The sequence below is a fragment of the Uloborus diversus genome, chromosome 4 (genome assembly GCF_026930045.1).
Source record: "Uloborus diversus isolate 005 chromosome 4, Udiv.v.3.1, whole genome shotgun sequence".
Classification (NCBI taxonomy): Eukaryota; Metazoa; Arthropoda; class Arachnida; order Araneae; family Uloboridae; genus Uloborus; species Uloborus diversus.
Genome location: NC_072734.1, coordinates 102,665,564 through 102,680,879, shown reverse-complemented (window position 1 = coordinate 102,680,879; position 15,316 = coordinate 102,665,564). Strand labels below are relative to the sequence as shown.

The following is a 15,316-nucleotide window of genomic DNA, read 5'->3' as shown; positions in this document are numbered from 1 at the left end:
TTAGAGACTGCAATTCTGCCATACCAAATACAGTACAAACCTCAATTTATCAAACCTCTTGTGGCTAAGAAAAAATTTGCTACTTATACGCGAGTATATCTGGTAGTAAGATCGTTTAAAGTACATTTCATTTATTTAAAATATATGTTAAATATTTGAATGTTTTCCTATTGTTATTTGGATGGCAGTTTTCAGATGAGGACAGTACTTTTCACAACTTCTGTTTCAACTGAATTTACTTCATTTTAAAAGGATTTATTTTGTATTTAAAAAAATAAATAAATAGGAATAAGTAACTTGATCAAGTTTCGGTTTTATTTTGTCATCAAACTAAAGGATCTATATCATATCACTTATTTGTTCTATTTTGAATGTATTTAACATTTTTTTAACCCATGTTTTTACCCCGTTTTTCTGTAGAACAAAGGAGAAACAGCTTCTAATGTTAAATTCATTTCCAGACTTGGAAGCCCAGTACGTATGTTATATCTAATATTTCAGATGTTATTTTTAAATCTACCATTATTAGGTGGATATGTGTTGTTTCTAGAATGCAAAATGGCATGCTTTTCTGTAACTAATTTGAAATGTTCTTGATTTTTTTCCCCTGAAATGTTATTTATTTTTTTTCTTTTTAATTTTTTGTCTTATGTATCCTCTGCATTTACTGACTGACTACTTTATTATTTTTTTCACACACACACACACACACACACACACACACACATATATATATATATATATATATATATATATATATATATATAATATATAAAGTATTTTTTATTAGTTTCATTTGTTCAAACGTATTCTATTTTTATCTGCTCAAGTTATCTGTTTACTTTTATTCAAAATTATTCTTGTTTTTGAGAAAAATTTTACCTTTCTCGTTTAAATAGGTGTGTCACTAAAAGTATGAAAACTTCTTTTGTAATGAACATGCAAATATCAAGTGTGCAACTATGAGTATTTTTATTTAAAAAGTTTCAGCTTCTATTTTTAAGTGCAGCAAATATTTCACACAACTAACCAATGACAACTTCTTTTTTCTTTTGCAAACTTCAATGATTGTCACAGGAGCTTTGTTCGATGCCTAAGAAATATACATGGGCGCCAATATGCAAAATTTTAGGGGGGGCCCTCAGACATTTCCCCATGGTTTAGCAGGATATTTTCTCCGTGAAAACATATTTCAGTACAGATTCGAGTTATTAAAATTTGATATTTTTAATAACTTATTGATTAATGGCTGGAGAAAAAATATTTTTACATTTTTGCTAAGAAAAAGAACTAAAAGTAAGAAAGTTCTAATTTCTAAGGGGGGACTTGAGCCCCCACTTGCCTCCCCCCCTATATGGGCGCCCATGGGTATATACCACAGTATGAAATATGGCACATAAAAGCCTTTTTTGTTAAAGAGTTGTTTTACTGTATGTACAACTTTTTTTGTTCTGATATACATTGCTTGGCTTCAAAATACTGGTTTTAGATCATTTGATGTGTTTGTACATCTATGCAGATGACCTTGTTCATTTAAACATCTTGTTTGGTTCTTCTCCAACTTTAAAAATTGTTTGCTTTCTGATTGCAATATTTTAGAACATAAAAGCCTGCTGTAATCTGCACAATGTTTGAATGCCATCGGAATGGTATTTGACAACTGCCTGATGTCACTTATTTTCTTAATTTCTCAATTGGGATGTACTCCCTACAGTATAAGGAGGAAGACTTTCAGTAGGATATTTTTTCCTCTCCTTTTATATATATATATATATGTTTGATTTTTTTCCTACTGCAGTGCCTTGCACATATGAGTTTGTGTATAGGCTTTGGTTAATGCATGTTTGGTAAATATGTAATGGTATGCTTCGTGTGGCACGTTATCCCAATGGCTTTAGCTGGTGAGGCACACCCTATAGTTTACCCATTTCCATCACTCAAGATATTGTAAACTATTTTCTTTCTTCCATAATTCAAAAAAATAATTGAATTAATCATGAATAAATTTTGTTTTTTATCCAATTGAATTAAGGCTTTGTGTGACCAGAAGTTTAAGTTGTCATGGAAACTTGTTGCACATATGAAACCTTTACTGTTTGTAGTCTATGCTGCTGTGTCTTAAAAATACCTAAGAACTGATTGTGAGAACTTGAATATTTGTTTTCTTTTGAGTGCCACTTAAGTAGAATTTTAGAAATTTTTCTTCATGTATAAGTTAACCGCCATCCATCTGTTCCCAACTTTGAACATTTTTTTTTTTTTATACAATGGACTCTCTCTGTCCGAACACTCCTTAATGTGAACAGCCAGATATTCTGAACTCATTTTGATGGTCCCAGTGAAACTTCTAGACTTAGCATTGGCTGACCTCTCCCTACTCTGAACACCCCAGTATTATGAAACTTTTTTTTAAAGTCTTTTCAATTATTACCTCTCTATATACTGAACATGTTCCCAATTAGTGCTCTGGAATTCCTATGAATCAAAATGGAAAGCCTGTAATACCTTCACAATTTTATCACAATGATTGAAAGGCATTAAGGGGAATGGAGGGAGAAAAGAAAAATTATTTTCCTGGATATTATTGCATCACATAAAACCATTCAGCTGAGCAATGTGAGCCTGAAGTTTCTGCCACTGAACAAGAATTCAGACGTTTTGGGGGCCATTCCACGGAAAACTCACTTTGTCCCGCGCATAATGCCTCATATATTTCATTAAAAATAATACCTTAAAATACTAATGAACAACTTTTTCCTGCATAACAAGTTACAAAGTTATGTGTGATTTCTTTTTTGCAAAAGATTTTCTTATTACCCTTTAATATTACTTCCTTTTTGATGAAATATTTGAACCGTCACGTGTGGGACAAAGGGTTGACTTTTCAATGGAATAGCCCTGTATCAAATAGTATTCAAGACCTTTAAAGTACCGTTATCTTCAAGCAAAATGCGGCTGAGAATCACACAGAAACATTTTCTTCTGGATGATAACAAGTACTTTGCACAAGAATACACAATGCAAAAACAGATTTAAAACTACTCTTTTTTTTTTCAGGTATTGTACCGATAGTTGCATTGTAATATTTTATTGTTGAATGCTAAGCAAAACCTTTTAAATTAAAGAAGAAATAAATAAATGCAAGAATTTAGGTCTTACTAAGTTGAATTAGACAGCACCTCTATCTCAGTAACTGGTATAGCTCATTAGGCAAAGTACTAAGCATAATCTATTAACACAATAGAATACATATACATCATTATTATGAACATCTCCATAATCTGAACTCCTTGCTCGGTTCCATGATTGTTGAGTATTGAGAGAATGTACTGTACTGAATTGCTCAACTTTTGTGTGAGTATGTAGAATTCTTTAAGATATATGTTCTTCACACACACACAGTACACTGAAAATTATTTCACCACATCTAATATTTTTCGATTTATTTAAGTATTCTGAATGTCCTTGAAATTTCAGGAAAGAGTTAGAAATAGTCATTCTACAAAGTGTTCTTCACAAGGAGGCTTCAACCGAATTGAAGAAGTGGCTGAACTGAATCAGCTTTTAGCAACTGTTATGGCAAGTATTGTTTAACATTTAGTATGTTAATATAGTAATTATCCATTTAGTTTAATGCATTTTATCCATTAAGTTGAAAAAAGTAGCATCTAGTTTCAATAATAGTGTTTTTTTACATCTATTGTTTGTCTCTAAATATCCGTCGTAAGCCGCCAGGGTGGCTAGTTAAATATAACAAGGATAGACTTTGACACACGGCTCTGGGGAGGCATGCTTCCAATGAGTTTCTTGAGGTAACCTTAGCCACATTCACTGCTATATGCAAAACACAAATGGCTTGAGTTAGTGGTTCTCATTCCATGTTACTTCCAATGAGATTCCACAGGTGACCGATGAGATTCAGATCCGAAGAGGTGGCCATCCACGGAAGGATGTTAAATTTGGTCAGGATGTTGCAAGTTCGCCATGTGGCTAGGTATTATCTTGTTGATATACTGTATTGGGTGCGACCTGAAACAAGAATGGAACAACTGGCTCTACAACTTCTGTGAGTAGCCTCTTGTGGTCAATGTGTACCAGGTGTATCCTGTAATCAAACACTATGCACATCTGTGCCTGGTACCCACAGGGCACCATTGGCCACTCAACACAGGGTGAGATGCTTAGCATATTGTCGTCGTACCTGGGTTATCAAATGGCATCTAGTACTGTTCATGGAGGAATTTTCTTTCTGTCTGCAGAGAAATGATGGCAGTCAACAGATATAACGTCAACCCGAAGAGGGCTATTAGCCAGGCCATCTCATCGAACATCACACCGGTTTTTGTTCTGAGCATCATAGATTGGAGTGGCATAATGTTCCATCACAGGACGGCCTTGATACACATTGACAATTGTTTAACAGCAGACCACTACCTCACACAATTTGCAGAACCTGTTGTTCTGCCTTTGTTTCAGGATGCACCCAACAGTAAGACAATGCCTAGCCGCATGTTGAACTCGTGACAGCCTGACTGAATTTGACATCCTTTCCTGGCGGGTGGCCGCTCCAGCTCTGAACCCCATTCAGCATCCCTGTGAACTCATTGGAGGGGATAGGACCAAGGGCTACTCGGGCAAGCCTTTGACGATCTGCTCACAGTAGTGGCTTGGCTAAGGTGACCTAGAGAAACCATCAATGAATTTATTGATACCATGCCGCACTTGGATTGAGGGTTGTATAGCTTTCCAAGGTGAACACATTAGATACAGAGTGAATTGGCTAGGGTAGACCCGAGGATTGCTGCCACCCCTGATGTTTGAGTCAAGGAAACCGGTTAGCTGACCTGACAGCTCCTAAGCTGTAGTGAACTATGCTACAAGCAATGATGCCCCAAGTGGATGGCTGCTATTGCGCGCGTTGTGTTGTTTTTACAGGGGCGAACGTTGTTTTGAAGAAGTTTGATCTTATTATTCCATTTTAAATAAGCTGAAGTGTGTACCTTTAGATGCTACAATGCCTGCATTTGCTATAAATTAACTTTAACTAGATATTTTAGCCTACATTTTCATCAACTTCCAAGAGCTGCCTTTTATTACAGACCAAGGGGCAAACGAGACCGGGGTAGGCCCGGGAAGCGGTGGGGCGATCAAGAAGCCGGAACAGGCTATATGCCTAATCCTTGAGGAAGAAGAAGAAGATTTTCATCAACGATATTGATCGCTACCGTTTATTTTGAGATCTCTTTAAATTTACATTTCTTCCATCTTTTCAGATCAGGGTTATGAAACCATCACTCCGGGGGTGATGCCACCATGATGGCGGCATTACCCCTGGAAGCGTCTTTCCACTGTATAGGTCAAAAGGGGATGTGGTGGTGTGATTGGTAAGGCATCGGACTCACGACCATAGGGTCCCGAGTTCGATCCTAGCCCGTAGAAGGTTCACCCTCTTAGTTAATGACTGAGGGACATTAAATATGCTTGTGGTCACAAAGTTCTCTAAGTGAATCGATACCTCTGGGGGTGCTGGGCCAGGAATTGCTCTGTTTCTGCTCTGGATTCAAAAAGCAGAGCTGTCTTCGGGATTTCATCCAATTGATTAAACCACAAATAGTGGTAGGTGCAGGGGACTTTGGACTTGGAGTGAAAAGTGTGTAGGTCAAAAGCAATTTTTTAAAGGAACGAAAATGCGCTCTTGTAAACTGTCCTAAGTAAAAACTGTAATAGAAATTAGTCTTAAAAGAAGAAACTGGTGAAGAAAGGAATCTGGTAAATGCGAGCAATACATCTGAAGGTGAGTTACTGAATGTAGCACCTTGCTCATTAAAGATGATTCAGGAAGTGCCTCAAAAAGAGTTTCCTCAATCGCTAGAAAGGTTTTCACTAATTCCAAAATTGGCAGCAGAAAGAGTAGAGGAAAGTTCTACAAGAAAAGTCCACTCATCCATTCTAACTGGAACCCCAATGAAGGCTGCTTTGGAAGAAACAGTAGCTTAAAGAAAGGAAAAGGCATTGAAAAAGAAGCAAGCCGAAAGAAAATCTGCCGCAAAGTCCATCAAAACTGAATCCAAGGCAAGGAAAGATAAAGCAGTCACAACACGGCAAAAAAATGAATAAATCAGTTAAGAAAATGGGCAAGCGACTTTTCAGTTTTGAAAACTCTTTAGATGAAGAGGACACCGACGTCAAAAAGTTTTGTGACGTTGACAAAAATGATGACCTTTTTGATCCAAACGTTCAATGTTGTGTTATATGCAATGAATATGGAACAATTGAAATGTTACAGATGTACTTGCTGTGGCAAGTGGATGCATTCAAAGTGATGCTGACACAGCTGAAAACAAAGTTTGTGATTTTTGTAAATTTTAAGAAAATCTGGTGAATTCAAAGTACTGTTTTTTTACTCGCATAAACTAAAATGTCATTTCTTTTCCTTTTCAATTCCTATAACGTAATGCTAATTGCATATAAGATTTTCAGTACATTTTCCTTCTTAGTCTTTTAGTCACATTGGCTAGTGGCGGGATCACCCCAGGTCCGTGACGGGATTACCCCAGCTCCCTGGGTAATACAATACAAGAAGTTAACAAATTGATGTTTTATGACTTTCTCATATATATTTATTAATAACAAATTTCGTATATAATTTAAGATTGCTTACATTGTTCCAAAATATTGATCTAGCTCATAAATTTGATTTTTTAAGGTGATAAAAATTGAACCTCCTTTAGGTAGCGGTATTCCCTTGGTCTACAAAAATTGCTCACCATTTTTATCTGTTTTTTAAACTTGCTGCTCATTGATCTCACCACTCTGGGTAACTTTGATTCCCAATTAGGCTAATTTTAATTGCTCCACTCATATGTTAATAGTCTTATCACAGCTATTGTTATAAAATTGAAAAAAAAAAAAAAACTCCCTATAGCTTAAGTTAAGAAATAATAGCTATAAAAACTTTTAAATTGATTATTAACCTGTTTCAAAGTCATCTTGTCATGTAGCATAGCTTTGAACAATTTGAGAAATAATTTTTCTAAATGTTTACAAGTTCACTAATTTATTTCTCAGCATCAGAAGTGTCTAGAAGTTATATTGCATGGAATAGACTATAGGTTGACAGATTTCAAAGCTTCAAATCACTATTTTACCATTAAAGACTAACTTTGAAATAATTAGGTTATACAATGAGCCGTTTATAGTGTCGCTCACTTATTTTGTAAAATAAAATGTAGAAAAGGAACCCCCTAACAATGTGGCCCATCATGCCGGAGGGGTGCAACATTGAGTCTTCCTTGGAGCCAGTTTCTTTTGAAATTAATTATGCTAAAAACTGAAGTTATGCAAAGTTAACCCACATAGCTCAAAGCTACCTTGAAACACTGTAGAGCATTGATATTCATTCATGAATTAATGATTAATTCTTACAATTGTTTAACAACATGTCCTTATTTGTGAATACTAATTTTACTTTTTCTATGCAGAGTTTGCTTCAACATCAAATAACGCTCTATCGCAAGTAAGTTTTTTCCATCTTCATTATTGTTTTTTTCTTGAATGAAAAATATTTAAAAGCTAAGACTTTTTCCTACTTATAATAAAAGTTCTGACCATTAAAATAATTTGATTTGCATTCTGCACAGGGCCGATCCTAGGGTGTCGGCCGCCTGTGTGCAAAAACCTAATGTGCCGCCTCTCTAGAGAATTTTGCATAATTTGGCTAATACTTAACATCCTTATCCATATATCCATACTCTTCAAGTTATTGAATCAAGTTCAATTTTTAAAAAAAAAAAAAGGAAGAAGAAGAAAAGGAATGAATTTGTAAAAAGTAAGAAAAGTTTTAAATTGAGTCCACGAAGAAATTTTTCAAAATTGACCTCAAAAGTCAATTTTAGGAACTTTTTGGAATCTTTAGGAGTAAGTTATTTTGAGTTTCCTTCCTGAAATTCTTTCAAAATTGAAGTCAATTTTAAGCTATTTTCGGTGACCTTAGCTTAGGATCGCAGCACTTTCCGAAAATTCTCCAAAGCTGAAGTTTTAAACACGCGATTTTGAGCTATCATATTGATATTACGGAAGAGAGGGGGATTTGAACGCCTCTTATCCAAATTTTCCGAAATTTAAGTTTAAGACGCAAGTTCATGCTGCCTTTGGTGACGGTGGTCCGGCGGAATATTTTTGGAAATTTACCAGTACTGTATTTTTAAGTCACATTTTTTTTTGGCAGTGATGAAACCTGAAAACAATTTTGCAGGGGTACTCTTGAAACTTTCCCATCTAAAAGGGGATCCGGGATTCTGATCCGAAAAAAAATCTGAAATTGTAGTCATAAGAATGCAGTTTTAGAGTATCTGGTAATCATACAGAGAGAAAAGGTTCGGGGACCTTCTGCTAAGATTTTTTGAAATTGAAGTCATAAAAATGCTATTATAGGCGATATTTGTTGACATTAAGGTAAGAGATGGGACTTAGGGGCTGTCTCCGATCGATTTTTTCGAAAAAAAGGGTAAAACCTCCCCGCGCTTAATTTTTAAAAATTTAAGTTCCAAAAATGAAATTACAGACAAATTTTGGTGATGTTACGTGTAGGGTAGGGGAGTTTTAGGACTCTCCCAATTTTTTTTTCGAAATTGAAGCCCTATTGAAGTAATAGGTTTTTTTTTTTTATTTCAGATTTCATACGGGAGCATTAGCTCACTTTATTTAAAGAGAATTAAGTGTTAAGCGCATTCCTCAATCATTGTGTCAAAGATCCGGTTCCCTCCTCCTCAAATGTTTCGAAATTAAAGTCCAAAACATTCCATTCTTTATGCAATCTTTGATCACTTTAGAAGAAGGATCGGAGTTTTGGGTGATGCCCCCTAAAAACACATTTAAAAGTCATCTTTTGGGACTTCAAACATGGGGGAGACTATAAAGTGTTATAAATTGAAATCGAAAAGAAAAAAAAAGCTTTTTGATTCACCAAGTTAAGAAAAAGGGGTGGTGTGAAACTAAGATGAGGTTCTAAAGATAAGTGGTTAATAGGGAAATAAAGGAGTGTTTCATTAAAGAGTTCCGAAATTCAAAGCCTAAAAATGCAGATTAAATGGACCAACACAATGTGCACTAACATTCTGTTTTTCTTAAACTATGCAAAGCTATCGGGAAATGGGAGCTTATTTTTAATAATTTGATAATTATTTAAAATGCAGCATATTTTTTTGACCTTTTTTACTTTTTTGTGATGAGAAATTCTTGCGAAATAGATCCATTGCTTAATTAATCTTTATACATAAAGGGCTAATCTCTGTCCGGATGTCCGGGGTAAACTTCAAAACTACTGGAGGGATTTTAACCATTTTTTCACCGTAGATAGCTACATAATCGGGGAACAACTTGGGCTATAATTTATTGCTAAAAAACTAAGAAGGTCGTGATCGAAAACAGTAAATGTCATGTAATTTCCACATCAAATGATTAAAGATTAAACACATTGTTTCGAAAATTCGTTGCCTAAGAACAGCAATATTAAAGTAATCATAATGTAAATTTTGAATCAAAGCCTCTATGGAGCAAGCATGACATTGCTTTCTTAGGAATTGCATCCTCATCTTTATACATAAAGGGCTAATCTCTGTTCGGATGTCCGGGGTAAACTTCAAAACTACTGGAGGGATTTTAACCATTTTTTCACCATAGATAAATACATTATGAGGGAGCAACTTAGGCTGTAATTTATTCCTTAAAAACTTAGTTGTAAAAAGTTATGGTGGAAAACAGTAAATTTCATATCATTTCCCCGTTAAATAATTAAATTCGCAACTCCAATAAATTATAGGGGGCGCAGCAGCCACTGTCTAATGGCGGATGAAAAAAGGTGAAACAAACAAATGCCATAACTTATAACTTGCTTTGACGTTTAGTGAATGACAGTACTTTTTCATCGTATTTGTGCGAAGCTTTCTTTTTTATTCTTCTGAAATTACATTACTTCACAAACTGTTTGAAGCCGGAAATTTACCCCAAAGAAAACTCGTAGAATGGAATGTTTTACCTTTTTCTTTAGTATTGGTAATCACCGCAAGGTAGCGTATTCGAGCTCTGAAGTTGCGAATATAAAACCCACTGTTACAAAAATTCGTTGCCTAACAACAGCAATAATAAAAGTAATCATAATGAAATTTTTGAATCAAAGCTTCTCCGGAGCAGACATGAGTTTAAAGTCGTTTAAACATTTGGAAACTCTACTTTTTCATCCTTAAAGAAACATAGTAGAGAGCTTTTTTTTTTCTTTTGAGTGTGTACTATTTAATTAAATAAAGCGCACGTTTTTTTTCAGTGATCTTTGTTTTCGTTAGTTCATATTTTGGAAATTCTTCAAATTTTTATATGCTTAAATTCGTGCTTTCGTTTCTAAATAAATATTCGTTTGTTCTTTATACTTATTGCTATTTTACTTTAATGGGTAAGGAAGAAGCTCGATTTTTAATCACGTCAAAGTGATATGTTTTGAGTTCTTTCAGTTAAAACAGAAAACGAAAGGAAGTAGCGATTGTTTCTTACATTTATTTCTGACTCAGGCAACGCCGGGTATTTTTGCTAGTAGAAATATATGCGGCTTGCGGCCACCCCTTGCTTTAGCCGCCCGCCCGCATGCCGTGCACTCCTGCTAGGATCGACCCTGATTCTGCAGTGCATGATGTGAGTGTGCTGGGCTATGTTCAATCAATAAGTTTGACAGAATTACAACATATTAATATGTTGTAATTCTGTCAAAGTGTATTTTTAAATTATTTAAAGAATGAAGCAACTGAGATACTTCTCAATTTGTGGAATCGCAAATATGACTAACTTACTTAATATAGCTTTTTTCTTCTTTTCTTTCCTTTTTTGTTTTCTTTTTGAAGATAAAAGTACCAGCTTGGTAAATTGCGACTGATTATTGCATAGCATATAAAATGCTTTGAATATTTTATATATATAAATATTTAAATGTGTATTTCAAAATATACATTCAACCAGATCTAATAAAACTTGGGTTAATCTGATTAAGCAAAAGAGTGAATACTTTCAAAAACCTTTTTAGGTGCCATTAGGAAGAATGTTTAAAAATCCACTAATATTTTTGAAAGTTCAAAAACTAGGATAATAGTCTTGCTCTTTCATTTTAAAACATCACTGCAGTGGCATTTGCTCCTTTAGTGATATGAAGAGAGCCTCATTGTGATTGATTTCTGAGTCATCCCTGTCAGCGACTCCTTTTTGTTACTTTTTTTTTAATTGAAAAAAAAAAGTGATACTATGAAATGCACAAGAAAGTACTTTATTCTTGTTTTCATCCCCTATTTTTAAATTCAAACATATAAATATGATATTTTAATTTCTTTCACTAGTTTTTTTATTTTCGTTTTTATGGTCAGTTAAAGCGAATGTCCAGCTAAACAGATGCTAGTCTACTGTATTTTGAAATCCATTTCTGTACATGTGTGTTTATGCACGATGCAGTTGGAGAATTAAGACTTTACTGCCGTCTTGTTACAGTCATTTTATAATTTTGTATACTATTTATTTTGAGTTATGACATGAACAATTGACCTATAAAAAATGTAACACTAATCTTTCCTTCTTTAACGTACAGGTTAACTTTCTTTAGTTAGATATGTTGCAAATACTGCCTCCTTTTCATATAGTTAATTTAGTCTCTTGGCTAAATTGATAGCATAAATAATTATGTGAGACTAATGTGTAGTTCACAATAGCGTACTGAAAAAAAAGTTTGAAAATTGTTGTTTTAGCATTAAAAATTACGTAATCATGAAAAAGAACTAGGATTGCAACCGAGTTAGGAAATGTTGTGTCCCTTTTTTATGTAAGCTTCAGGATGGCATCAAGTAGTATGCTTCAAGTATGTAAAGAGGAGGAAGTATTTACAGCACAATATTAAATTTCTATTGATAAAACATGTAATTGTGAAAAGAAATATTCAGCATATACTTTTGCTCCACAGAGAATTTGGCAAAAAAAAGTACAGACCAGATAACCAGCTTGAAGAACTGCGAAATATTCAAGAAAAATTGAGTCAAGAACGTTTACAATGGGAAAATGAAAAAGCTAAAAAGGAAAAAGAGCTTGAGAACAAAAAAGCTGAATTAATATTAATGGAGGTATGTATTTTTTTAAAACAGTAAGTTATATAAAATGTTTCAAGTTCATCATGAAAAGAGTAAGCTTAAATTCCTACCTGCTCTCTAGAATGTGAACGTGCATTTAGGCTTTCCAAATAGTTACATAATGTAGGTAGTTTTGGTTCTTAAATTGGAAAATAAATCAACCATGAAAGGGGGGACTGTCCCCTCCTTCCCCTGAATCGCCGCTACTGCCCCCCCCCCCAAATGACTGGACTGGTGACTAGTAATGTAACTAGATGAATGATAGTTAAACTTGAATTTTATCGCCTTCAATATGTACTCTCTTTTCATAGAAGAGAGGTGTATGGTATAATGAAAAAGAAGTTATAAAATTGGATTTCATGTGATAGTTTAAACAAAAAAAAAACTAGAATTTGAAAAATCCTTGATATATTTGATAAGCTCGGTGAAAGGGATATCTAAATAAGCTTAACTCTACTGTAAAATAGAAATAGTCGCCAAGATTTTTCTTTTTTTTTTTTTTTTTTTTTGATAATCTGCCATCAAGTAACTTTTTCAATGGAAGTTTTGCATTTGGACACATAAAATTGCTTAATGTTTGTGAAACTATGCTGTGAATAATTATAAAACAGGTATATATATGTCATTATTAATGAAACTAGTCTCTTTAATTAAATTTTATTCGAAAACATTTCATTCTAAAAGGGCTCCTTCTCTTTTTCTTCCTAGAAACGAATTCAAGAGCAAACTAAGCTCACTCTTCACACAGATCGACAGAACTCATGCTGCCATGAAAATCAAGACATGTCTCAGAACTGTTCAAGCCTAAGCCTGTGCAAACACCGTCGTTCCGCATCTTTTGACTTTAGGACATTGGGTACTTTGACCCAAGAAATTGGTGGAAGGCAGTCTTGGAGTGGACCGGTAGAAGACACATCTTTCATTTGCCATTCACGCTGTTACTCATCTCAGAGCTCGTCTAATATTGGACATGACGCCGGCGATTCCTCAGTTACAAACAGCCAAAATGACTCTGAACACAGCGAGCACTTCGATTTCGGGTCTCCGGAAGCGAAGGATCCCAACAGCCCGGGTATTTTCTACGAATCATCAAAAAGTATGAGCTCCAGTTTGACTGCCAACATGAACTGCCCAGGCAGGGAAATCCCCACAAATCCCGTGGTGGTACAGAACAAGTGTTTGTGTCCTGTTTCATTAGTTTCAAGTAGTCATAGGTATAAAGGGTGCACTTTGAATGGCGGGGAAAGCATTCAGAACAATTACTGTGGGTGTAGAGATTCTCTGTAAAGGCGGGGAGCTCGGAGTTTTGAGAGGACAATCATTTCTATTTGCACGGGTGATATTTCTTGTTTTGTTGACTTAAATATGATATAATATTGGTGTATTTTGGCCAAGTACACATACTGTTGAATGCATTAGTTGGATCTATTTAACGACACTATTAATTACAGAATCTCACTTATGTAGCAATCTCTTTGATGTTTTATCAAATTAATGTTGTTATTAAAATGTTTCATCGTTTGTAAAAAAATAGAAAATATTGGTGTAATATCAACTTCTGAGCTTCTCGAATACCTTTTAAATATTTTCAACTTAAATCAAAATCATCTGGTCTTAGTTTTCATGGGAAGATTTTGTCCTATAGTGCCAAAAATAATTTGTTTCTGCGTGTATGTAAAAATGTCTGTGTTCATATTCCTCATATGAACTACTATTAAAAATGCATTTGTTCTCATTTTAATCTTTTCATTGTTAAGAAACTTCCATGTTTATGGTTCATAAGGTGAACTAAAGATTGCATTTATTGTATTGTAAACGAAATTACATCGATCTTCAGTCAAGAATTCATTGCTGTTAAGTGTCATGAATAGAAATGACATTCGTCACAAGAGGATTTTAATAGTGGACGGGATTGATTATATTGCACTTGCAAATGTAGGACAACTGAAGTGAATTTGATTTTCTTATATACTCACGTATTAATTGATTATTCAACTTTTTCAAAATTGTCAGCCTTGTTTTTAAAAAAATTTATGCACCTTCTCTGAAAGAATAGTTGGAATTGTCAGGTAAATAAAGTAATTCTACAAATTTTCAAAAACTCAACACCTAAAAAAGATTTAAATCAAAAGATTTTAATCACTGCTATTTTATTTGATGGGCACTATTGTTTAGTCCCAATTGGTTGTTTTCTACATATGTGACCATAGTAATGCCACCAAGCACTAACGTAACCAAAATTCAACTTCTGAAGGGGATTAGAAACCTTTCTATGTACATAAATTTTCATTTTTGGATTAGTATTAAGTTTAAGTGTTAAAACTATAGTTTCTGGGAGTGCCAACTTTTAAAAATTTAAATTAGTAGCAGAGTTTTACATGTAGAGGGGGGGGGGGGCACATTTAATAACAAATGTCACAGGCTCACTGAATAATTTGTTTAAAGTTAAAATAAGATGAGTAAGTTTCTTTTTAAAAAATTTCAATTTTTTTTTTTCATTCATTTAATAGATTTAATTTCTTTAATTTTAAACAAAAATTAGTAACAGTATCAACACAAAGGAAATAGTATCTAAGTGATTATAATATGGACATTATCTAATGATTAAAATGTTTCTTGGAAGAAAATCGAAGGTTTTAGGCATGTTTTCGTAGTCTTGTAGTTCAAAGGCTGCAGTTCGTAGAAACTTATTTGTTCATAGCAGTTGGCACCACTGAGTTCGTAGGAACTATTATTTTTTCGTAGCAGTTAGCACCTCTGGGATTGATCTTTAATACATGCTTTGCTGCACACCCCTACCCATGGCATCACAAATGTGGGGCTGAATGGAGCCCGGGTCTAAGGGGGTCACAGTCATGGGCCTTTTTTATTTTAAAATATTAGCCCTATAAATAAATTTAAACTACAAACATATTTAAAATATTTTTTCCAGAAAATCAGAAGTTTCCAATTATGGTACTGTGAGTCTTCTTTCAAGACTATATGAAAACCATGGGGTGCCCCCATTAAAAATTCGCCAATTTTTTTTCTTACCCTTATATAAGAACCCTAGTACATGCCTACTACCTGCCACGCAATTTGGTGTGTGTGTGAGAGAGAGAGAGGGATTATTAAAATTTATCTGGGGTAATGGCAATATTGCTGCTAATTTTCCAATGCTATTG

At 34.3% G+C, this 15,316-nt stretch overlaps 1 protein-coding gene across 1 annotated transcript in view; it reads left to right on the top strand.

Moving 5' to 3' along the window:
- Positions 1-13,439, top strand: part of LOC129220738 (A-kinase anchor protein 13-like) — a 104,071-nt gene extending 90,632 nt beyond the window's left edge. Inside the window, 5 exon segments of the mRNA XM_054855168.1 lie at positions 421-474; positions 3,478-3,579; positions 7,482-7,516; positions 11,990-12,189; positions 12,901-13,439. Of these exon segments, the coding sequence (XP_054711143.1) occupies positions 421-474; positions 3,478-3,579; positions 7,482-7,516; positions 11,990-12,189; positions 12,901-13,439 (930 nt within the window).
- The last annotated feature ends 1,877 nt before the right edge of the window (positions 13,440-15,316 follow it).